The sequence below is a fragment of the Olea europaea genome, chromosome 1, assembly GCF_002742605.1.
Source record: "Olea europaea var. sylvestris chromosome 1, O_europaea_v1, whole genome shotgun sequence".
NCBI classification, from domain to species: Eukaryota; Viridiplantae; Streptophyta; class Magnoliopsida; order Lamiales; family Oleaceae; genus Olea; species Olea europaea.
Window position 1 is genome coordinate 6,535,616 of NC_036237.1, and position 26,051 is coordinate 6,561,666.

Sequence of the window (26,051 nt, forward strand, 5' to 3'; positions counted from 1 at the left end):
CACCCAGCTTTCTCCTAATTTAAAATTGCGGGCTTCTTATCAGTGTGGCACGTACTTACTGACGATTCCAAGAAAATTACACGTGTCTTCGTTTTTTTGTAATACCGGCTGCCGTCAAACGCCACCATCGTCAGCCGCTGCTGGTGACCATCTGCTTCGACTGATAAACGGTTCCTCTCTCTGTGTAAATTTTAATAGTCTTATAAATAAATGTAGATGTGAGACGCTCTTATTGAAATTTGAAGTCTTATGGGAGAATTTATACACTACTACTGAAACTAAAACAAAGTTTCTGAATTTTAATTTAGGCAAGTGAAAATTAGGGTTTCGATGATCATTCTCGGTATATATTTTTTTTAGCCTTTTTAATTTTTCTTTTGCTTCGATTCTGTTGTTTTATTATCATCCCCTAGCTTTTGTATCCACTTATCCATGCGTCTCTCGTCAATCATAGTACGTATATTGATATCATATATGTGTGTTGTATATAGTTTAATCCGCATATTTAGATGTTCTTTGTTGATGAGAAAATTCAGAAATTAAATGCACTCAAGTCTTAATCTTTGAGTCTCTTCTGTAAAAGGAAGAGTACTTAAATTATTTTATTTTTTAAATGTGAAGATAACATTTTTATTTCAAAGGTGTATTAAATGCAATTAATTCCTTAACAAAAGTTGCGTTATCAAGTTTTTATTATTAGTTTCACTCTTCCCATTTCTGTAAATGAGATTTTTTTAAAATTTTATCTTCTCCAGTGTAATAGGTGGGATTTGGTACGGTGCTTCTTCCAGGTTTGAATCCGCAAATATACAAGGTTCACGGAGCTTTGATTATTATATGGATTCTGTATAACAAGAATGCCAGGCATACCTCTAGTGGATCATAAACCTGCGTAAGTTCTCTTTCAAATTATGTCACTTTTTTCGTAATATTGGCTGTAGAGCTTGCACTAGCGGACCAGATGATGCCCACAAACATGTAGAGTGGTCTGTATCTTTTCTCTTTGGATGCACTATTCTCGTTCTCTCTTTTATTTTATCTTATTATATCCGACTATCTGTAGTCTTAGGCTGAGACCATCGATTGAAAGGAAGTGGAAGCAGAATGAAAATGGTAGCCTGAGAGCAGCTGCATTTCGTTTGTCGTGAGTTGAGACTTCAAAGCATTTTTGGAGCCTGAAGTGAACGATAGATAGTGATTATAGATTAATGGATACCCTTAATTGCAAAATTCCAGCATCATTCAGTGAATTTAATCCTATCAAGTGCATTCCTGTCTATCTTTGTTTAATTATTCAAGCTTTGGGTGAGGTAGCTGTACAGTGGGCTGAAACCCAAGTTATTATTGTAGTTTCAATGCTATTATGTATCAGATCCACCGCTTGTACCATTTAAAGAAATATATGTGCTTTGATGAGATAAGAAAATGTGCTAACTGACTTTTTCGTATGAATTTTCAATGTATTTTGCAATCTGTGAACAATTGAATTCATCAAGAAATTTCTGTCAGTTCACAAGTTTGCCAAATGGGAGGTAAATTTATTCTCTATACTCATGAATTAGGTATCTTGTTTCCTCATTTGAAGTGAGAAGATGTATGCATGCTTGCCCATGAAATGAGAATATTTGGGATGAATAGAGTGATCAGTGTATTCTAATCCGTGAAACAGGAATTCTGCTTGCAATTGCAGTTACTCTAGAAGTGCATATCATATGTGTCGCGAAGATCCTCGTGAGCATTTATCTGCAGAAGAACAAATTGCAGCTGAGGAGAGCCTCTCAATTTACTGCAAACCAGTAGAATTGTACAATATACTTCAGCGTCGGACCGTTAGAAATGTATTATTCTTCATTCTCTTCTGCTGATTTTAATTTTTTCTCATTCTTTTTTCTGTTCTGCTTCTTGTGGTAAATGGTCTTGTTATTTCTAGACCATCTATTTTACATTGACAATATATGCATATGCCACAGCTATACATCTGGTAAGCATCTTTATTAAGTTCTGGCTGTTGTTTGTTTAATAATGCAAATATAATCTAGTTGTTATTTTACTGCTCTATACTGTGAGCTTGTCTACTTTTGATATGAACAATAGCATGTATGTACTGTAATTTTACCATCTTTTGAAGGTTGAGTATTTCAGTTATAGATACTGGTTATGCTGTATATGGCTTTCTAACTGAAAGCATTTCTTCTGTAGCCATCCTTTCTGCAAAGATGTTTGCAGTACAAGATACAAGCAAAGCACAAAAAACGGTAAAACTCTCTGAAAACTAGTCATTATTTTTAGTCAGCAAGTATTTTTGCTTCTAAGTTGCTATTGTATTAGCCATTAGACATAACTCATAAGAATATTATCGAATTCTATGCCGGTATTTGGGCTTATAAAATGTTTATAATCAGTTAAATCTATTTTTATCCACAAATTTCATGGACTACACAAGCACTACCCACTTATTCACCACCAGTTTCCATCTATTTATAATTTAAAATTGATTATAAACAACTAACAAACATGTATGTTGTGAAGCACAACTCGCCGTGTGAAAATAAAATGAGCCTTCACGGTTCAGTAAAGCAAGTGCCTTTTTACACTTCCTTGAAGTAAAAGCATGCACCACCTGTACGCCTCTATGTTTGTTGCATCTAGATGTGCTTTTAACAACTATGGCCACTTGTACTCAAGCAGATGTGATAATGTGTGTTTCTTCATGGACATGGTAAGATTTAGTGTTTTGTTCAAAAACAATAAAATGTAGCTGCACAAAAATTTGCAGAGCTAGAACAGAGTCCCATGTATCCTGAGGACCATAGTAGATGACACGAGAAGATCTCTCTCCCTCCCTCCCCCATTTGAATTATCTTCGATGATTAACCTTTGATTTTATTTTACTTTCTTTGTGTCTCTGCCTTGCGGCATATATATGGGTCTTCTGACTTGGGAATGCTGTTATAGGAAAAAATATGTTGTCATATGAGACACATAAGTGCCTTGTTTTGCTTTTATTGAGATGTGTTTATACTATGTACTACCTCAGAGATACTGATGGGAAAATTCCTCATTTTGCTTTGTCCGAAGACTTGTTTGTTCTACTACCATAACAATGTAACTATTCTGACTGCTTCCGTTTCTATTCCCAGGATTCAAATGTCAATCTCTCTGCCATCATCTGTAAATGATGGATCCCAAGTTCAAAGTCTTTTTCCTCTGTGTATATTGTTAGCAAGACCAGTTAACAGTCATGCAGTTCTTGAGGTAGTATGTGAGTTCACTTCATGTCATTGGATGTTTATTCGTTCTTCCTTTACTTGGCTACTATGTGCTTCCTCTGGTTCCACTTGGATGCAGAACTCTGCAGTTTATCATTTCAGCCGAGCATGTTTCTTAGCAACCTGTAAAGGAGTTGAAGAGATGTATCAAGATCAAGCAAAATTTATTCTGCCCGAGATAATTAAGCTATCGGCTGAAGTCAAGTCTGGGTCTTTTTTTATCTTGTTTGTGAGCTTTGGTATGACACATTATTGTATTTATCAACATTCAAAAACATCCACGTGTACTTCCATTACAATTTTTCAAGTACTTCAATATTTTTTTTTACAGCGGAATTGTTAAAGGACCAAATGGATTTGTCATCAATTCCAGGTGAGTTGTGCATCAGTTGGAAAACTTCTTTAGTTCTATGGTTTTGCTTTATATGCTATAAAAAATATGACCTAATTTGCAAGAGAAGCTGGTCCCCATATGTATTATTATGGTTTGAGACCAACATTTCCAGCTCTGTGCTTTGGTAAATGATGAGCTGAAGTTGTGCGGGCTAGTCAACTATCTGCAGTACATGTTTGTTATTTCAGCGAATGAGCAAAGGGGTTAGAAAACATGTCTCATTCTAAAAAGCAATAAAAAAGGTTAACTCTGCTGTCACGACAGGGATTGCTCAACGATTGCTTTTGTTGATCACTACGAAGTGTTCGAATAGCTTAGTAGATGAATCATTCTATTATAAGTCAGTGCTATCAAACTCACACAATATGGATGCATTTGAAATGTATGTTGGAGTTGAGATATCCTTTAAGTTGGAGAAATATTACCATTAGATGCATATGCCCAAAAAAAATATAAAAAAGATCATATGGTCATATTTCGCCAGCATCACATATGCTTAAAACTAGGAACCTATGTTGCATGGACACTCAATAGGTTTTTGGAATGATTGAAGTTTCATTGCTTTCACAAAAGAATTCTGTACATATAGGAAAGAATCCAGACTAAACAAGGAAAGTAGAAAAATGGAAAGGGATTGACCATCCTAATAAATCTTATAATTGAATGACCCATTTCTAGACAATCTCTAGCTGTAGAACTCTTTACACTATACAAGGAAATAAATCACGGCACATAATTACAACTTGAAATATTTCACACATATGAAGATTCTCAATACTCCCCCAAGTTGGTATTAGTGCGTGTAGACACTTCCATTAAGGTAAACCATGGCTTATATATCTATCAAAATTCCGACGAACAACGAGAGATATCAAAGATTAGTAGGGAAGTTAATCTATCTAACATGTATAAGACATGACTTGTCTTATGCAGCAAGTGTAGTTTGTCAATTTTATGCATAATCGAGTGATCAGCCCATGAATGCAATAAAACTATATCTTGGGGTACTTAAAAATCTTCATTTCGCAATGTGCATCTACTTTTGAGAGTATGTATTGTTCTTTGGAGGCAATTTGGTGAATTAGAAAAGTAAGAAACTAAGAAGTACGGATATAGATACACAATTCGGATACGATACAATATGGATACGCTAATATGACTTTTTTTAAAAAATTATAACTGTTATAAAATTCAACCAGCCCATGAATGCAATAAAACTATATCTTGGGGTACTTAAAAATCTTCATTTCGCAATGTGCATCTACTTTTGAGAGTATGTAAACAAAGTATGTATTGTTCTTTGGAGGCAATTTGGTGAATTAGAAAAGTAAGAAACTAAGAAGTACGGATATAGATACACAATTCGGATACGATACAATATGGATACGCTAATATGACTTTTTTGAAAAAATTATAACTGTTATAAAATTCAATATAATTTCATTAATATAAAAGAAATATTAATATAGAAGCATAATAATGAAAATAAAATAAAATATTAAAGCACTTTATATCAATCATTAATTTTCAAAATTTCATTTTCTTAAACATTATTAATGTCAATTTCTTCATTATCATTAAGAACTTGTTTGGTTTGGATTAAATCTAATTTTAATTTAAGTTAAAGTCAAACAATCAATATTAACATCTTTCATGGGTCCCATAACTTTTCAATTACACATTTTAAAAACTTCTATTGTAATCTATTAAAAAATCTAATTTTAATTTCTATCAAACACTCCCTCCAACTTTAGCTCATCTAAAGATAGATTAGGAACCTCAAGTAGTCCAACACCTCCAAGAGTATCAAATGAGTTTTCGGCAATGTCCCACATTTTGGATTCTCCTTTCGAATAGAGATCTAATTTTCTTTATAGAAGACGTAAATTGTTATGAATGAAAATCAATTTTTCGGCTCGTTGTGGAGTTATTTTATTCCTTATTGTAGAGTACACAAAAGAGTATGTACTTCAATTTCTTTCAGCACTAGATGAAGAAGAAGGTTACACAAGAAGTTTCAAAGCAGTGTTTTGATTGAAGGTGCATGTGAACCATAAAGTATCAGATACTTATCGAAAATCATACAAAAATATAAAATAATTAAAAAATAAGTATCGGATATGTATCGAAAATTTAAAAAATATAAAAATATATAAAATAATTAAAAAACAAGTATCTGATATGTATCGGAGGGTATCAGAGCTTTGATACATATCGAATATGTATACGTAACAAGTTTACAAGTATCAGCGCTTCTTAGGTAAGAAACAAGATGTGGTATCACCATCTAGTGTTGATGCCAAATACCACACCCTTCATGTTACTACCTGAACATTCTTCTTAGAGAGCTTGACTTTGGTCTGAAGAAATCCATGGTGCTTTTATGTGATAACACAACTACACTTGAGATAGCAAATAACTCAATACAGCTTGATCTAACCAAGAATAATCGTATCAAGCACGTTAAACTTGATGGGAATTATGGCAAGAATAACCTTGAATCTACGAGTTTAGAGCTCCCATATATTAAAATTGTGGATCATTGGGCTGAGCTGAGATAATGACCTATACTCTTGCTGGTGGACAATTCTATACATCACTATCCAAGTTGGACATATATGATATTTACACACGAACTTAAGGGAGAGAATGTAGAGACATAGATAATGTAGTCTAATTTAGATAGGATTGACATAATAATAGATCTACTTTTCCTTTCTAGGATAGGAACCATCTTGTATGCATGTGTTTGATTGTATTGAATAAAATTTATCCACCAATTTATCTATTTTTGAGTTTTGAGTCATCCAAGAGAAAGTTAATGATGGGATAGCATTTGGTGTCGTCTTCTATTCCAACATTTAGGTCTTGAATGGATCTATTGCATAAAATTGTGATGCAAATTGTTTTGTAAGAATTCTTCTGTATTTCCTTGTATCCAGGGTTCCCTGTCCAGAACTCTTCCTTCCCAACTTGTAATGTCTTGGATACATGGATATCCTCCATCCTTTCCACTTTAAATAAAATTTATGTGCATGCCCATCTGTCTGAACTTTGGACCTTCTCTGTTATTTTTGCAATTGAAAAGTGAATTGAACCTTCTAACTTTGTTCCCTATATCGTGGTAGCAAATGTTGGTGGCCACTGTTTGCTGGGTAAGATTCCATTGGAGTTACTCCACTTGTCATGGGAGAAGTCTCAAAACTTGAGTACTGGGGATAGAGCTGAGATGCTTTCAACTGTTGACTTACAATCCTGTTTCATGAAGGTATGCTAATTTGAAACTACTGTTCATTGGACATGCTGCTACCTACTTTTTTGACAATGCTTCAGAACCGTATTCAGATACACATTCTGTATGAGTGTATGTTCTGGTGGGTGAGTAACCTGGAAGATAGTTGTGTGATATAGCTATTAACTTTGTTTTATACTTCACAATGTTTTGTTGGCAATTTCAAAGATTTTTATACTCTGGTAATTAATCCAAAAAGTACTTGTAGTTTGTAAACGAAACCACTCACAACCTTACGGTCTTACCAGGAAGGACAAAAATTAATCATAGACCTACAAGTTGATATCATTGATGTTACTTTTCTTTTCTACTGCTGTTCTCCTTTTATCCCGTTTCCATTCTGGCTGTGTGGACACTGGACATATTTGATTATATGAAAACTTAGCCATTGGAATGCTTTACATCTTGGTCGCTGTCTTTGTCATGCGTAGAAAAGATATGCTTACCTTTTGTTAATAGATTTTTTACTCAACCCTCACACAGTGTTCCGACAATGGTAGTATTATAGTTTTCAGTGCACACGCTTGTTCTGTTTGGATACGAATTTGTAACCCCCCTAGCCTTACATCCTGGAGGGCCTTTTTATACTCTATGTACGTAACAGAATTGTAGGCAAAATTTGGTAGTCTAATCAACGTAGGACCCAGATTTCTTTAAGGTAAAATTTGGGAAGAAAACCTTGAAATTAGAAGCAAGAGATGTAATATAATTTTGATATTTTACTTGAAATGAACTTCTGCTTTTCTTTCCAGTACACAGACTCTTCTATACTAAACAATGACCAGTAGACATTGAAATGACTCTTAGAATTCCAAACATCAACTAAATTCATAATATTTTAATCTAGGAAAACGAACAGGCTTTCTTGACTCTGAAGTTTTCAAACATAATTAACACCAGAATATAGACTTGCATAAAACTGAACTATAACTCTTTAATCAGGACAGATTAACTCTGTATCTTGTATGATGAATTAGTAAGCAAAAACATCTAGAATTTAATGTCATATTCTGCTTCTACATACCCTCTTTTGATTGCTTTGTGGATTTGTGGTATGATGCACCTTGATGGCTTGATTCAATTTAGTCATGGGTAGGGAAGTTTTATATGAGGGAACTTTTAGGTTATGATAAATTTATTTTGTCATAATTCTCTCTGATATTTTTCTAAGAAACATTTGTTCCTTTTTCCCAGACAAGCTGTATGGGAGAAGACAGATGTGTTTCATTTCAGAGTCCCAATGACCACAGAGCTGTGGTAGTTCGCTCTGGCACTTGACTCTGGAATTCTGTAATTACTTTTGGAGGTTGCTCTGATCACAAATTGCCTTATACTGATTGTTATTATCTATGCTGAAGCCTTTGTTACAGCAACTGCAAGTCAGCATTGCAGCAGAAGAACTTGGAGCCAAATGGAAAACTCCTTACGATTCATTTACACATAGCGACATTCCTGCTACTTTGCTGCCTCACATTATCAGGTGAATTCTTGGTCCTTTTCTCTCCACACTTCTGTATTTGAACTTTGATCTTATGCTATGTTTGGATTCTAAGTTTCAATGAAAAGGCCATTCCTAATAAAATGTGGAGAAATGGCCATTTTCGTTCCTTTTGTTTTGGAAATGTTGTTATCATCAAATGTGAAATTTATAACCACTACAAATCACCTTTCCATTACACGACCACCGCATAAGGACCATGAAATACCCAAATTAAATATCCTTGAGTTTGCAACGTATGACATCACCCAAAAGAAATCCGTCAAATTACCAATACAAATTACCTTTCCATTACACGACCACCGCATAAGGACCATGAAATACCCAAATTAAATATCCTTGAGTTTGCAACATATGACATCAACCAAAAGAAATCCGCCAATTTACCAATATAAACTTAAAATTTCTTAAAACATCAAATGCCTTCCATAAACATACAACTCAATAAGTAATAAATAGGGGTGCCAAATAGGCCAAGCGGCTCTCGAGTTCGTAGGCTCAGCTCATCCTTGCTTAGCCTATAGGCGGCTCAGGCTCGTTTTGAAATGAGCCATGAGGTTAAGCACAAAATTGTTTCACGAGCCAAGCCAACTCTTAGATTGACTCCTTTTTTGCCTCATTTTTTAATTTATTTTATTAATTTTTAAAAAAGTTGCTCTTTTTTGTTTAAAAATTTATTTTATTAAAAAAAGGGCTTGTAAGGCCCACGAACTTAGGGCCGAGTCGAGCAAATATTTGAACTTGGCTCATCCCTTGGACGAGTCTGAGCTTGTGGTTGTATTGCCTCCACTAGGAAGAAAAAAAATGATCTTTTCCACCATGGCATTTGTAACGCCCCGAAATCTATTTCTTTCCTTCTTTTTTCCATTTTTTTTTTAAATAGACTTCAAGTGTTACCAAGAATCTTCTTTATCTAATTTAAGCGGAAATTCATCTTCTTTTTTTTTAAATTTGATCGGTAAATCGATAATGATAAACTAACAATTTAAGTGAGAATTTTCATATTAAATAAAAATCTTGAAATACTACGATCTGAAATCATCAATTTAAATATAACACAGAACGTTAAATGTTCAAACACTAAAAAAAAATTAAATAACGTGCATAAAATTTAACATAAATATGTTCTTCAAATAAAATTTTTGCAAATTATCATTTCTAGAAATTTTACTTGACGACTCCATAAGCATCACTTGGTCAATCTGTCACACGTTCATGCAACTCGTTTTAATATGTAAAATTATTGTAGAAGTGAATATTTTAAAAATATTCAATAAAAATACGTGCATATTCTTATTTATATGATATAAGTATAAAATGACATAAAATACCACATTTTTAGATTTAGAGCAAACTGGTCGTAATATTCAATAGCTCAATAAATTTTTTAAGAATTCCTATATCCCGTAGAATTTACATATTTAATCTAACGGTCTATCTCAAAGGATTTAACATAGAAATCGACCCAGAGGCTTGATAGTATTTCATGCTAAAATTTATATAAACATCAAGAAATAAGAATTTAGCACCTTGCACTATATATTATTACCTTAACTTAATACCAAATTAATCTGAAAATATGATTGAGACTAATATTAAAGGGATTTATTTCCAGTAGCGTGTGCATGTATCAATGTAGAAAAGAAAATTCTAACTTAACTATATACATGTAATATAATTCACACGCATATATCCGTAATTCCAAGCTGATCAAATGACTTTTCGGTTTAATTATTTAATTCCAAACGTATTTGATGTAAATTAAGAATTTATGGATTAAATTAATTAAATATTATCAAAATTAATGAATTTAATTACGTTTAATTTTTTAAATTATAATATTACTTTTCAAATTCCAAGTAACCGTACCTGCAATGAAATGATAGTTTCCATTTTTTTTATAATTATTTTATTATTATTAATAAAATATAGGATATAGATTACTTTCCTTTCTATCAAGATAATTCGGATATAAATAGTTCAAAATTATTTCTTCTTGAGCCCAATTTATGTTATTTAATACGAGCTACAAAATAAGTATAATATTGATATATATTTTATTAACTTATATAATATTTAAATACTTGACCTCAAATAAAAGTTACGATAAATTCTATAAAAATATGCATAAGAAAATAAATAATTTATGTAAATAAGTTCGTTAAACTTATCACATGGCTGTTTCATTTGTTAAATGATCAATATTAAGTTTAGGCCCATATGAAAAAGGAAGAAAATTCGGTGTGGTGCAGCAATTGCTGGTGGTTAAGTTGTGGTATATGAAATGGTGTCCGCAGCAATGATGATGCTGACTGGGAGTGAGAGATGGTGTGGGATTGATTTTAATGGCTGAAGGGGGTGTAGATGAAGTATAATGACCACGGAATTTCCATCATCTTGTCCGTTTGCTCTGGTATCATCCACTGGGGTTGGGCCCAACTTGGATTGAATTCATGATTGAATCACTGGGGACACTACGTTAGGGTCCAACCCCAGTAGACTATACGTAAGCTAAAAATGCACGGAGTAGCTCCTGCACGAAAGGGCAAGATGGCGGAAAGTCCATGGTCGTTATGTTTGGGTTGGGGACTGGGTGGCTTAGTGTGTTAGGGAAGTTCCAAATGATGAAATTTTGGCTGGGATGGGGATGGAGGAGGGGGTTAGTGATTGGGAATCTGTTTTTTCCTCTTTCATACTCTATCCTCGTTAGAGAACTCCTTAAGGAATGGGATTATAGGAAAAATCTGTGAATCCTAATTTCACCTGATTAAAAGATTCTCACTTTAGTATGACTCAACCAAAGAAGTAGGAAAGAGACGCTTGAAAGGCCAGCCTTTTGCATTGGTTTTCCGCTATACCAAACAAATCCGAATTTCAGTATTTGTTGTCCTCCTTTCAGTGCTTGGACATATTAATATTAAGGGAGCAGCTATTCTATATTAGTTTGCATTTGGAAATCAGTAGATGTCTGCAAATGATTCAACATCTTTCGCATCTTTTCTCCTTGCACAGGTAATGAGATTTTCTAACATCATGGCAATGCCAAAACTAGTTTATCTCATATTCCCTTTAACCAGTTTCACCAAGGACTACACGAATGTGTTAAGTAACCCAGTTACTGATTTATTAGGGAGCTTGGAACTCACTACGGACTAGACAAAATAGAATTCCCTGGGAAGCAGATTCGGAAGACAAATGCCCACAGGAGAGGTTCCTGTTTTTGGCTCAGAAGCAACATCATGTATGGTATGTGGGCTGGGTATAATCTGAGAAGGAATACATCTTCATGAGTTGCTGTTTCTTTGTGTGAAAAGATAGGGAACATCCAATCAACTGCTGCTTCTGGGTGAATCAGCCAGTGTACAAAATAGTACACGGGCATAGATAGATTGTTCTGGACCATTCCTTGTACTGTTTAGGAACTTTGGTTGAGCTGGAGATGTATATAAAATGTAGAAAAAAAGATGGAATCCAAGACCCTTTTTCATTTTTGAGTAATTTGGAGGGCAATGAATAGAAGCACTGTTATTGAACTCAGACAAGACTGTCTGGTCCAGTCCAGAAGCCGGAGGCTTGACTATCATATTATAATTCTAAGTCTATCTTTATCTATATCTTGATCTCCGTCGCTTCTTCATCCATTAAAAAATATCATCTTGGAGTGCCTCTTATGAAATTTATGCTATGAGCTGCTGCTGCTTAATGTTCTTCCTTGTCTGAACACCACAAATGCCTGCCCCAAGACAATCCCTTAGTTTAACTTGGCACGAATTTTACTCCAGAAAAACATGCTTATTACATTGATGTGGGTAATATAGTTCAATTTGTGGGGCTAATTTTCTCAACCAATATGTGAAAGGGCCCTGTGAGAGTACCCTCCCATTTGATAATCACGTTATCATGTTGCTAATTGTAAACAGGAAAATTTTAGGAAGTTGACTTGAAGTAGTGACATTTTGAAAAGCAAATATGACCTTTGATTTGAAATTAGGAGTAGCATTCATCTTATCTAGTTTCTTTTACCGATTGCTCCTTCACTTATACCTTACTAATTATGGACCAAGTCTGAAGTGTTTAAGACTTCTACATCATTTGATGAACTTACTATTTTCTGTTGGTCGTGCTATCTAGGTTGAGGACTGGGAATGTCGTTTTCAACTACAAATACTACAATAATAAGTTGCAGAGGACTGAAGGTAGATTGAATTTCCATATCTAGTGGTAATTGAGTGGAGTCTTAGACTTGTTATTAGTTCTTGCATCTTCAGGTGCAAAGCTGCTTTTCTTTTGTTATCCTATCTGCATTCTAAAACTTTGCTTTTGAAGGAAGCATATAATTCCCAAATCAATTCTGTTAACTTCTGTTGAGTTATTGAACAGTTTTGAGTTCTAATTTCTTATTCTTTGAAGATGGAATGTTGCGCTGATTTAAAGATTCTAATGGATAATATATTCTTTTGTTTTTCAACTCTTCCATCCCTTTTTGGCCTTTCATTGCTGCTGCTACATACACTGCTGCAACACTATGTATTATTATTTTCTTTATTTATTTTAAACAGAAAAGAAAGTGGGAGAACTTCAATGATTGAACAGTAAGGTTGATAAATGTGCTGGAGTCTGTATTTTTGAATGACAATAAAAATAAGTTTTGAACTGTGTGTTTGACAAAACACATTCTATTCGGCCAACAAGTTGACTGAGGTGTTTGGTATTCAAGAATTGGGATCTTCCAGATCTAGTAGTAGTTAGTTGATATGGAATATTCTGTAATCATGTTATGTGAAATTGAAACTGTTACTCTCTAGCTCACCATGTGCTTCATCCTGTGATCCTAATAGAGGATTTTTGTTTTATCTCTTTCACGCATTCATTCACACCCTTGAACACATTAAGGTTATGTTAGCTTGCTTACTTAGAGGCTTCAAACTGGGTATGCCGGGTAGCCCATCCTGCCAGGAAGATGCATCGGCTTGGCCAGATGGATCTACAGAACTGATCCATGTTGGTTCATGGTCTGGGATTGGCCCACCCGATAAAATTTCATTGGAGCCTGGAACAGACCGCTGTCCTGTTACTGTAGCAGGCTGGTCCGTGCGGTTTGAATTGAACTGCATTATTTTAAAGACAAAAATGGAACAGAGTTATGATTTTTTTTTTTAAACAAAATATAAGTGTCCAATTGATTTTTCGATTTGTAAGAGCAAAAGTTCTTCCTTAATGTTAGAACTACCTTGAAATGCACCTGTCTTTTCAAATACCAAGGCTGACGCCAGTTTTCATTTAGCCCCTAGTTGGTTTAGCTAAAAAGTTCATAAAAGTTTAAGTCAAAATCAATAATTAATTTTAATCACACATTTCACGGAATTCACAACTTTTATCAAGTCTTCAACCACACATTTTTTTCGACTTCAAGTTTACTAAAAATCTGATTTTTAGTAAAATCTAATAGGGGCTTAATAAAAGACAGCACTTGCTAGTTCCTGTCCATTCAAGGCAGGTTCAAACCTACAGTTTTTTTAATATTATATTTTCTTGGGCCCTTGGTTAACTGTCAGGCCCATGGACAAGAACTGGTTCGGCCGTACTGGCAGCATGTAACCGTCCCACTCAGGGCCCGGACCATTTCTCGGGCTATTTCCAGGCTGTCCAAGTCCAGTTTGACACCTCTATCTCGCTTAAAAAAAAAAAGAAAAAGAAATTTGTACTTGCCTCTATTCTCACTTTAGGGGTAAGTAAGCCTTCAGTTCAATATTTTCTTTTATCAAAATTTTTCTTCATTGATATACATCAGAAATGTCCCTTGAAAATGACGAGCATAGTATTGAGTTGAGTTTGTAGAGAAGGAAGAGAAAAGGTGGACAGTTTTGAAACAACCCGTTGTTATATATTTTATCTTCAAGGAGAAGGGCAACAGAAGCCTGTTGGGACGTTGATGGGGAGTTACTGTAATATCCGTTGTTTTGGAAACGGAAAGCTGTATGGATTCTGTCAATTATTCATCTCAATGGTGAATAATTGTTGGGACTTTTTTGTTCTCTGTATATGGTTAGGTCATCCTACTCATCTTTTGATGGCAATTTAGAGAAAAAGAAAAAGAAGCAAGTCTTTTGATAATAGTACATTTCTGTTCGACTTTAACTCTGTGATAAGTGGCACTACAGCTTTTCAGGTTTCGTTTTTAGGGGTGAGTTCATAGTCATTTTTAGGGTCATAGTTATTTGAGAAGATTGCCTGGAGAGGAACCAGTTGGAGAGAGAAAGTGAACAAAGGCTTTATTTAAGAAACAATTATGTGAATAGACCTCTTTAACAAACATACCCTAGCCACTTCTTTTTGCCCGTCCTTCCCTCTTCTTAGTCATCCATACCTGCAAATATAGATTTAGATCCCCATCTTGCCATGAAGGATTGAATCGTTAGGCAAGAATTTTCTTTGAGAAAGATGATGTGATAACAAATGTAAAGTAACAATGTAGTGATTTTTTGGCAAATAACATCAGAGAGATGGGATACGATCATTTGCATCTCTTGGGGTACTGAGCAGTTCTGGGAGTTGAGTAGCTATTGTTCAGGATCTTCCCAGTACCTCCTGGGGTCCCAAGGCGCTCCTAGGGTCTTGAGTTAGAAGATGAAGCAGTCTGCAAGGTCCTTTCTAATGAGTTGAGATCCACTGTCCAATTTTTGTTGTCCACCAATTAATTATTAACACATCATTTTACATTAAAATGTCAATTTTTTTTAGCATAAGGAGTAATTAGAGAAAAGTTGGACATATTATTCTAACATGACGTGTCAATTGGATGGGTAGCAAATTGCACAATAAAAATTGGTTAGCGGATCCCAACTCCTTTTTAATAAATTCACTTTTGACCCTTTTTTAAACAAGAAATTAAAGTGGGTCCTTATTACACCATGAAATTTAAAGGGCCTGTTTAGAAAAAGTATCTCTTTCTTTGCCCCTATTTTGGTGGATACCGCATTGATCCATTTTTGTCACTTTTTGTTTCTCGTGAGTTACATCCAGTCTTTATCTCCAGATTAAGCATTGTGTCTGCATTTTTTTTTTCAAATATGATTATTGGATCTGAGCATATTTTGATTCTGCTCTTAACGGTTCCACTGAAGTAGTAATTCTTGAGCTTTGCCTTTCTATTAGTGCTGATGGATCTGAATTTCTGTACATGCAGTGACAGAGGACTTTGCATGTCCTTTCTGCTTGGTGAAGTGTGCAAGCTTTAAGGTATGTTTTGTAGTCTGGTTCTTTAGTGAAGATAAGCTGTCTACGGATTTATTCTCGCTACTAACAACTTTTACAGGGTTTGACATGTCACTTATCTGCCTCTCACGATCTCTTCAACTATGAATTTTGGGTTGGTAAAATGCAGCAATTTTGACTTTTTATTTTCTGTTATTTGGATCATAAATCTTATCCCTTTCATGTGTGTAGGTAACTGAAGAATTTCAGGCTGTAAATGTATCTGTGAAAGCAGACATATGGAGATCTGAGGTAACTCCTTTATTTTGAACAGTTACACAGAGAGTGATTTATTATTATTTTCATTGATTTGTATTTGTTAATTTAAAGTAGTAGTATTTCGGGGATGTAGGGGTACAAAGTAGAAACATAAGAACAAAGTGTAATTTATTTGATGTCAAATTTTCCTACATTTTTGATTATAAGGATTATAAGGAGGTTATAAATCAAATTATAAAAATTCTACTCAGTACTCTTCTTAATTGAAATATCTTTTGATAAGATAATATCCTCTCTTTTTTTTTTTTTTTTTTAAATTTTTCTTAAATTTTTTTTTTTTTTTTTTTTTTTTTTTTTTTTTTTTATGTACTATGGTGTACAAAGTTTAAAGCTGTTGTAGGTGTCAGGTACTTGCCCTATGTGGAAAGTGACTTTGATGTCTTGTAGAAATTGAGCATGTTTGCTTGACTGCCTGCTACAAGCAAGGCAATATATGTTGGGACTGGAGGGCAGGTTGAAAGAGAGGTTGAAGTTGTACTAACTGAACTTCCTTTTCTAATATGAGTGATGCAGGTCGTTGCAGATGGTGTTGATCCTAAGCAACAAACATTTTTCTTTTGGTAGGTAGCATAATAAAATTCCTTTTGCTTTTGTGTGGTTAGTATTTAACTGTTGATTTTGTGAAATGTGGAAGTTCTAAGGTACTAAGGCGAAGAAAATTGAAGAGACGTGCTCAAATCTCAAAACACGTGCATCCAGTTGTCTCAGGTTCAACATTGCCTGGATCTATTAATCTTCATGACAAGATTGATGGTATTTATTCTTGTACAAGCTTTCTTGATTCGTTCAATGTAATTGTATTTCTTTTTTACATTTTTGGAAGTCCCTTTTTCCTGATAGACAATATATTTTATATTCCCGAAGTGTTGTACTTTTTGAATAGAATATAAATCCCGAATAAGATTTTCCTCTCTAACCAGCTGGTCAATGATATGAACGCTAGCATTTGGCCGATTCCAATGTCTCAATTCCGAAGTATTTATCTCTGTTCTATACTTGAAGGAATGTCGTGTGAGATTATGTCTATTGAAAACTGAATTTATTTCTGTTATACTTGCTTAGAGATGACAAGAATGATAATATTTTCTTACATGCTTTTTTTCTTACTGATGGTCATTGTTTGCAATATAGTTTTTATACTTGTTAATCATTTCTTGTCAAGTTATTTCCATATTCTCCAGTAGTCAGTGTTTCTGAAAGAATATAATATTAATTTTATTAATATCTTTGATGTTATAAGATGTCAAATGATGGTAATATTCATGCAGTTTAATATTCTTGAAGCGTAATATTATGAAACTATGTAAATTCAAGCAAGCACTTCAATAGAAATTCAATTTAACCAGTCAAAGGGAGCAGTTTAGGTATTTTTTGGGGGTGGAAGGAGTATGTTATATGACAACGGGATGTGCATCTAATTTTGACAAATGCATTGCAGAAAGTGCAGAACATGGTGCCTCCAGCCCGAGGTTTTCATCTGCCACAGCCCATTCGTATGCAGAACATGATTGTTTTCAGTCATTACCTGGAAACAACCTCCCACCTTCTGCATTGTTACAGTTTGCAAAGACCAGGAAGTTGTCGGTTGAACGATCCGACCCCAGAAGGTAAGTTCACTACCTGAATTGTTAGCAGAATACTTTTACTAAACTTAATAATTGTTAAGCAGCAATTTTATTTATTCCATTTGACTTGAGTCTAATACCTTCTTTTTGTAAAGTTTATAAACAATATCCACTCATAAAAAAATTCTGATATTGATCTTCCCAAAAATTATTCTAACTCAAACTAGACTCTTCAATATGAGGAACAAGTATATTAATATTACTTTGTTAATACTAATTCGAGCATCACTTAGGTGTCAGTCTTGCATCGAAATGAGGCTATATGATTTGTGGTTGGACCTTACATTGCTGATTGAGAAGATGATAAATTTAACTTATATTGAGACAATAAGGAATTGATAAGATGGAGCTGGTTAGAAATTATACTTGTTACCCACAATATCAGTTTGAGTTTGTTCTTACCCTAGGGAAGAAAATGTATTTCGGATTTCAAGTCTTTGGTAATCTCTATTATGTAATTTTTTGTTGCGATCTTTAGATGTAAGGCTATCTATATTAGTTAATGTTTGACATAGACATCCTTTTTGAACCTTTCTTCCCAGTCGTGTGCTCTTGCAGAAACGGCAGTTCTTTCATTCACACAGAGCTCAGGTAAGGGGTCGTTCTTATTTATGTTTTTCATGAGATTATTTCAATTTCCTTACCTGAATGTACTCGCTTTGACTATTGTTTCTGTAAAAAAGTTTTTTGGACGAATTCGATACTTAGAAGTAATCTCATGTTTAAGTCTTGTTATTCAACAATATTAGGCCTGGAAAATGATAAGTTGTTGGATGAAGGAAAGATTGATTCCCATTTTATGTTTTGCAAGTCATCATGATTTATCATTGACCAAGCTCAAAATCTCATTGTATCTCTTTATAGCATAATCTTGCAGGTACTGTCAGTGACCCCAAGATATTACAAGCTGACACACATTGTGTTGAACTTGAAAATTTCCTTTGTAATTGCTTTAAATAGGCTAATTATAGTTTCCTTCCTAAATAGTTTTCTTTCTTAGCATAGTTTGCTCTGGACACTATATTCTCACTCATACTCAGTTTTTAATTTATGAACTAAAAATATATTTTCTACATGATATTAGAGCCACAATTTGCAAACCGTAGTCAATAATAGGAAGACCAAACAGTATGTAGGTCGCCAGATGTCGCTGAATCAATAGCTGCAGTCCCGACTTTTCTCAGATGTTGCCTAAGTTGCAACCCTTATCTAAGGTCGTAGGAGTCGAAAAACCTTCTAGAAGTTTTTGCGAACCATTTACGAGTTTTCCGAAGTTGCGAAACCCAATAAAAGTTGTCGTTTGCAACTCCAGTATGATCATGACTAAGTTACGTCGACATAAACTCGACATGTGGTTTTTCAAAACCATGGTCGTGAACACTTCTACTTAAATTATTTAAAATTTATATTTTATATCTTTATTTTCATGCCTTTTAGAATAGGACCCAACATGTGATGTCGAACACGTGTGAAGAATCCTAAAGTATTTTTCAAGCGTTAGAACTTTAAAAAGGTTAAAAAATAGACCTGGCATGTGACTTATCGTTCTATGTCATGAATGTTTGAGGACTGTCAATATTAGACACGACACACGCTACCCTATTAGGAGTATCCTTGTATCATAGATCTTAAGCAGTCCTTCTCGCCGTGCATGGCTAGATACTTGGCAATCACAATAGACCATGTGTGTTTTGGTACAGACCTTCCTTTTATTAAGTTTTTAAAGTGAGATCGCTATCTTAGACATGTCAAGACCCTAGATTTATGACTTTCAGGAATGTAGTTAAAAAATAGGTTAAGACTTTGGTGGATTGATACATGAACATGCTATTCATGAAATGACAATGTTCTGAAAGCTGGCCTACTCGACCAGGAAAATGTAAAGGTTTAAAGGTCAAAGGTAATAAATTCAACATGGTCAAACCTTTTTTTCAACCAATAATTGTTATACAATAAAAATTTTTGAAAATATAAATATAAATTAAAGCCTAATATTGTAGCTAATAATACTAATTTAACTGTACAATAAATAAATATGCTAATTAATAATTTAATACAATAATTTATTAGAAAGTGAAAAGACACACCTCATTTTCAAACTTCCCTTAGTGCAAATGGAAATGGAAAAAAATTCCATCATCTTTCAAGTTCAAGGCTATGCCCTTGTTTGAGCCCTATTTTTTTATCAAAATACATTCTTCAATAGTGATTTAACACCATTTCAGCCACACTTTTTTCAAAAAAATAATATTATACGCAAACTCAAAACTTTTCTTATTTTTTAACCACACATTCTCCATCATAACACTATTTCAAAATGCATTTTTCTAGAAAAATGGGGCTCAAACAACCCCTATATCTCCATTCCATTTTTAAGGTAAATTCTACTTATATTAATTTTTTATCATCATTCAGAACCCTTTTTTTCCATAAATGAAAGCAGTAATTTTCGCTAAAGGTGCCAATTTAGATTTAAAAAGACCAGATTTTTGCATAAAAAATTCAGATCGACGAACCTGGGGAACCCATGTTTGGGTCGCATTTTGCGGTTAAACGAGCAGCTTGACTCGGTTTGGCATCGGGTTCTAGATGAACCATTTCTAATGCCAAATGGATCGGATCGATTTTCGGTTGAATTGGTTGATCTGGTTCGATTTTTAGAGCATTGGAACGAACTTAGTTCATAGATGTTCTTACATAAACTTAGCCCTTGTTTGAGCCCCATTTTTCAAGAACTTATTTTTTCCCAAATTCATTTTCAATTACACATTCGCCCAATAAAATAATTTTACACGTAAAATTCAAAAGTTTTTCCTACTTTTTAACCACACATTCTCAAAAAAATAATAATAATAATAATAAATAAAAAAAATCACTATTACAAAATATATTCTCCAAAAATTAGGTCTCAAACAAACCCTTGATAATGGAAAAATAATTATGTTGCATTCGAAGGAATGCTATATAGTGTGACTGAAATATGATATGACATGTGATGTGTCTTTTTACTATCTCGTTAAATTAGTTGTGGCTGGCTCACTTCTTAGAAAGTCAACCATTTGTCGAAGGTGTTCCCATTTCAAAAGGGTCAAACACTCCTCGTGTTTACTTTCAGCCGAGTGAGAGCTTATTTGTGATCCTGAGTGTTTTCTATGTTGTGTTTCTCTTCCGATTTGAACCTGTACTTGAATTGACACATGAAATACAGTTGGGTAGATGCCATAGCTCAAATTATTCACTTTATGCTAGTAGGTGATCTCCTCTATTCTTTTTGATTTTGATGGCACAGGGATCTTTTAATATTTACTATGGGAAATAAATCCTTTAGGTCACTTTGGAAGATTCTTAGCGCCTCAATTTTAAATAACTCTTGTGGAAATACGACTTTCAAGTTATTCTGCTGCTGTGTTTGTTGAGTTTGAATTGCAACATTTCCCCATCTTTTCAGCAATTTCTTATTGTGAGACAGATAGGGCATGCTTTGCTATGTGACTGTGCAGTTGTGAGATCAGATATTTTTGTATAGAATATTGGTAAAAAATATGCTTATAAATCTGATTGTGAAGTTCTGTAACAAATGAAGCCCATGACCATGGAGCAAGTCTTATCAGATTGTGACAGTGAGGATGAAGTCGACGATGATGTTGCAGATCTTGAAGATCGGAGGGTATGCTTATCTCTTGATCATTATCAATCTTATATTCCATTTTAAAAATATCCTTTTAGAGTGCACGTGGCTTGCTCTAAGCATTTGCATTTGCCTGCTGTTTGTGGAATGCATAAGGTAATCAGACTTATCTTCCAGAAGCAGATGCAACCAAAGTTGCTTCTGACTTACATCTTGTAATTGTTTAACCTAGGTACTTGAAAATTTTAACTCTATTTCATGGGTCAATATTTTTTATTATTTATTTATTTATTTATTTATTTATTTTTGACATGATCTCATTTTTGCTTAAAAGCGAATGCAATTTAGAATAGAATAAGATTTATCCATTGCTATCAGACCGTAACTTTCACGGTTCTCTGCACTTGCGAACATAACAATTTCAAACCAATTGTCAAATGTATCAATGCATCTGTATAATTTTCAACTTTCTGGAACCCAACATAAGGCTTTGGTTCAAATTGTCGAGCATTGTTGATAAATCGTACAAACCTTAATTGAAGTTACTTAAATATTGAACTCTAGTTATAATGTGCTTAAAGCATTTGGGTTGGAACTGCAGTGAAGCATACAAGGCAATTATAGCAGGAGTTATGTTGAAACAGAAAGGCTTAAATAAATAGGAGTGTATATCTTTTGCATATATGGGTTGCAAAGAACTATGACATGAAAGATTTTACGGTAATTATCCTATCAAACTATTGTGAAAATAATTACAGGAGATCTGAAAAATATTGCAGTATCTGTAAATCTTGAAATATTTTCACATCTTTAACTTCTCCTCATAGGTGCAGGGGAATCAAAATTGTATATGTATAAACAGAGTAGCCGATGAATGAAACTTGATGAAGCAATAAGATAGCTGTAAGATAAATGCCTATGTGAAGTTTCTATTTTATGATTGGAAGTCAACTTGAAGCTATACAGTAAGGTCTAGAACTTGTGGGTAAAAAATCTCTCAAGAAACAGGTAAAAATTCGTCAGTAAATGAAAATCTTAGAGATGAGGTCAATAATCGGTCAATAAGAAAAAAAACCTTGAGAACAAGGTCAAGAACAGTTTGATAGTACTTTGGGAGCAAGGACAGGAATCAGTTGGTAGAAGTAACATTGGAAATAAGGTCAAGAATTAAATAATTGAGAACCAGGAACTGATTGATAAGAAATTTGAGGGGAAAAAAGACTGAGAAAGGGATCAATCGGCCATTGTTTTTGTTTAGGCTAATAAGGAGATATGGATCTTATTGCATGACAGTTAATTGCATAGAAAAAGCAAGATCAGCTATCTAATGGGTACAGGGCGGATATAAAGATATTTACCGATGCTCTGAAGGATTTTCTTTTCAAGGACAAGATGAGATGGTATATCAACTGAACAAAGCCCAGTATGGTTTAAAATAGTCACCAAGTCTTGGTAAAGCAGAATTTATGCACACCTGATAAACTTAGGCTCTGAAAAGAGTCTAAGTGAATTTACTTTATATATCAAGATGGTTGATGACGAAATACTTGTGGTGTCCTTGTATGTTGATTATATACTTGTCACGGGAAGTAATGAGGAGCTCATTGACAGGTTTAAAGAAGGAATGAAAGGTTCGGAAATGAAATGACTGATCTTGAAAGAATGACATTCTTCCTTGGTATGTATGTGCTGTGTGCAGCAGAATCAAAGAGAAATATTTGTAAGTAAGAAAAAATATGCAAAGGAGATTCTTAGACAATTCAAAATGGAGGAATGCAAGTCAACTGCAACTCCAATGAATAAAAAGAGAAGCTTAGCAAAGAAGATGGAGCTGAAAAGTTGATGAAGGGCTATACAGAAGCTTAATAGGCTGCCTAAACAGCTACAAGGCCAGACATTATGCATGCATTAAGTTTGCTGTCAAGATACACGCATTGTGCAAGTGAAATTCACTTTTAGGCAGCAAAAAGAATCCCTAGATATGTCAAGGGCACAGTTGACTGTGGAATAAGATTCCAAGAAGTTAAAATTTCAATCTTCATGGCTATTCTGACTGTGATTGAGCTGGATGTACTAATGATATGAGAAGCACTTCAGGTTACTGTTTTAGTTTTGGTTCTGGAATTTTTTCATGGTATTCAAAGAAACAAGAAGTCATAGCTCAATCCACAGCAGAAGCAGAATATGTAGCTGCTGTTGCTGCTGTCAGTCAAGCCTTTCGGCTCAGGAAACCCATAACAGATTTGCATATGAAACAAGAAGAAAGCGCACACATATTTGTGGACAACCAAGCTGCGATTTCAATTGCTAATAATCCTGTGTTCCAGGCAAAACAAAACACTTCAAGATAAAGTTTTATCTTCTAAGAGAGGTACAAAAGGAAGGAGAAGTACAGCTAATCTACTGCAAAACAGAAAATCAAACTGCTGACATCCTAACAAAGGCACTTGCTACGGTTGGATATGAATTCTTGAGCGAAAAGCTTGGAGTATGCAGCTCCAGAGTTTGAGGAGTGTTGACTGGATATTTCTCAAAGCTGCTAACAGAAAATCAGTTTCATTTGTTGCTATTCTTTAGATTACGATCATTTTATCTTCTTGTTTTGATATGCGCAATCCATAGCAAATTTTTCTGCATTTTAGTTTTCATTATACTGTAGAAATAGATGTCTTGTTGATCAATAAAAATAAGTTTTCTACAGTCTCAAAATATATGTGCTCTTGTTATCTTTGCACTTTTCTTTTCTAAATAACCAAAACTATATGAGCATAATTCTTCAAGACGAGGACATATGTTGCAAATGTGTGTAAACTAAGTTGTCTGCCATTTGAATGTTATTAGTGTAGTAGTATCAGTTCTATGAATACATCAGTTTTTTGGTGTACTGTATTTCCATTGTAACAGGCTTTTTATTTTGTGGTTAATGATTTAATCATGCTATCTTTACATTTGATTCTCTGATATGGTGCAGATGCTGGATGATTTTGTGGATGTTATGAAAGATGAGAAGCAAATGATGCATCTTTGGAATTCTTTTGTTAGAAAGCAAAGGTGAGCGACCTGTGGATTGTTTCCTTTTGTTTTGTGTGTGTGTATATATATATACATATATTAAAAGGATCAGATCTCTGCAAAAATTTGTTTTGTGTAGTATCAATATAATGGTTTCACAATTCATAGTTTCTGCAATATATTGTTGCCTGATGGTGGGGATGGCATTTGTCATTGATCCCCCAAGAAAGAAATATTTTCTAGTATTTAATAGGGTCGGATCTCTAGTAAAGGCATTGAACAATATTATCTAATAAATCTTGAAAGTTTAATTGGCCATTCTGGGTAAAGTTGATTGTCAGCGAGGCTTATTGGAGCTAGAACAAAGGGTTCTTTCTGTAGGTCTCTTCTCTCTGTGAAATTAAGAACAATTTTGGCACCTTAAGTTTAGCTTTTTATAAGATAGTTTTAACTGATGTATGGGCTACATCAAGGTCGAATTTTAGAACTTTTTTTTCCTTTTGTTAAGTATGATGTCCATCACGATGGCAGGGTGCTGGCTGATGGTCATATTCCCTGGGCGTGTGAGGCCTTTTCTAAATTGCATGGACAGGATCTTGTTCAGACACCAGCATTACTCTGGTAATCTTTTATCATCTAATCTTGTTTCTGTAATAATTTGTGATCCACTCTGCCCATCCCAAGTTTGTATAATACAATTCAATTTTATGTTTTTAAAATATTTCTAGAGATATGGGGCCAGAAAGATTCTTCTGGCATCCTTTGTATATGCACTCTATTTTATTTTGTTAATTGACTAGCCTAAATGTACTATCTGTCACGCAAAGTTATCTTTTGTTGCTGTTGACAAGTATTGGATAATGGAAGGAGAAGAACATTATATGTTATCTATCGTGTGATGTAATTTGGCTAACATAATATTTCTGGCTCATAATCAAGAGTTTGCATGCTGATTTAATTGGTGTCAAAACGTTCTCGTAGTGATGACCAGGGGCGGATTGGACCCTTAATTTTTGACATTTACAACGTAGCCCATAATTTTTAGTCCATAATTCTATCTCGCTCCCACTGAATGATGTTCCTGGGTCCGTCCCTAGTGACGACGAACTTCTCTATGCGTATCAATTTGTACCAATGCTGAACTTCACATATTACTTAATATGTGGGATTTCATATCTCAAATTGGATATGCAATAAGCTCTTTTTGGCGTTTAAGAATGACTTCTTATTTGTTCATGCCTGGTTAGAATATTGACAGCTCTCCCCGTACTATCAAAATATGTGATTTCTAACTGTAATTGTTTATCTAGGTTCAAATTAAGTGTGATTTGATGTAGTAGACAGCTGATCATCTTTGTTCTTGCACTGGGCATCATCAAATAATATTAATATGCTCTTGGCAGGTGCTGGAGATTATTTATGATAAAACTGTGGAATCACGGCCTTCTTGATGCACGGTCGATGAATAATTGTAACGTAATTCTCGAGAAATTTCAGAGCCAAGATATGGATCAATGAGAAGTTAAAGAGACAGTTGCGATTTATTTAGGACTCTTGGAACAATTGACTGATGATGATCACTGCTGTAGCCAATTTTCCAATTTGTTCGCTATATGAATCTTTAGGCTCCAGACTTTTCGCATATTTGTAGCCATGTGAAGGAAGTTTTAATGCCTGAACGTGCTTAGAAACTGGATTCTAGCAATTTGGTGTTTTATCCCCCTTTTCAATAACTATTCCATCCTATCCACATTTTCCTTAATTTCACTACACCACAGATATGAACTTTTACTTATAAAC

At 34.2% G+C, this 26,051-nt stretch overlaps 1 protein-coding gene across 13 annotated transcripts; it reads left to right on the top strand.

Moving 5' to 3' along the window:
- Positions 1–26,023, top strand: LOC111389362 (polycomb group protein EMBRYONIC FLOWER 2). 13 transcript variants are annotated; one of them, XM_023014532.1, is made up of 23 exons: positions 1–143; positions 756–892; positions 1,497–1,532; positions 1,670–1,838; positions 2,200–2,255; positions 3,141–3,255; positions 3,349–3,508; positions 3,601–3,642; positions 6,792–6,931; positions 8,150–8,212; positions 8,314–8,435; positions 12,585–12,649; positions 15,640–15,692; positions 15,769–15,822; positions 15,900–15,959; positions 16,500–16,546; positions 16,621–16,739; positions 17,425–17,593; positions 18,154–18,202; positions 21,195–21,278; positions 24,211–24,290; positions 24,783–24,872; positions 25,655–26,023. In XM_023014532.1, the coding sequence occupies exons 2-23, from the start codon at positions 858–860 to the stop codon at positions 25,767–25,769; spliced, it is 1,923 nt and encodes a 640-aa protein (XP_022870300.1). In that variant the 5' UTR covers positions 1–143; positions 756–857; the 3' UTR covers positions 25,770–26,023. The 13 variants fall into 13 exon arrangements, 12 of the variants coding, with proteins under 12 accessions (XP_022870300.1, XP_022870243.1, XP_022870199.1 ...); XM_023014475.1 differs by having other exon boundaries at positions 3–184; XM_023014431.1 differs by having other exon boundaries at positions 3–170.
- The last annotated feature ends 28 nt before the right edge of the window (positions 26,024–26,051 follow it).

Coding starts and splice junctions, on each gene's coding strand:
- LOC111389362 (XM_023014317.1), top strand. CDS start 1,459: ATGTATTTTGCAATCTGTGAACAATTGAATTCATCAAGAAATTTCTGT. Junction 8,213..8,313: donor CCAATGACCACAGAGCTGTG/GTAGTTCGCTCT, acceptor TCTATGCTGAAG/CCTTTGTTACAGCAACTGCA. Junction 15,823..15,899: donor TCTTCAACTATGAATTTTGG/GTTGGTAAAATG, acceptor TCATGTGTGTAG/GTAACTGAAGAATTTCAGGC.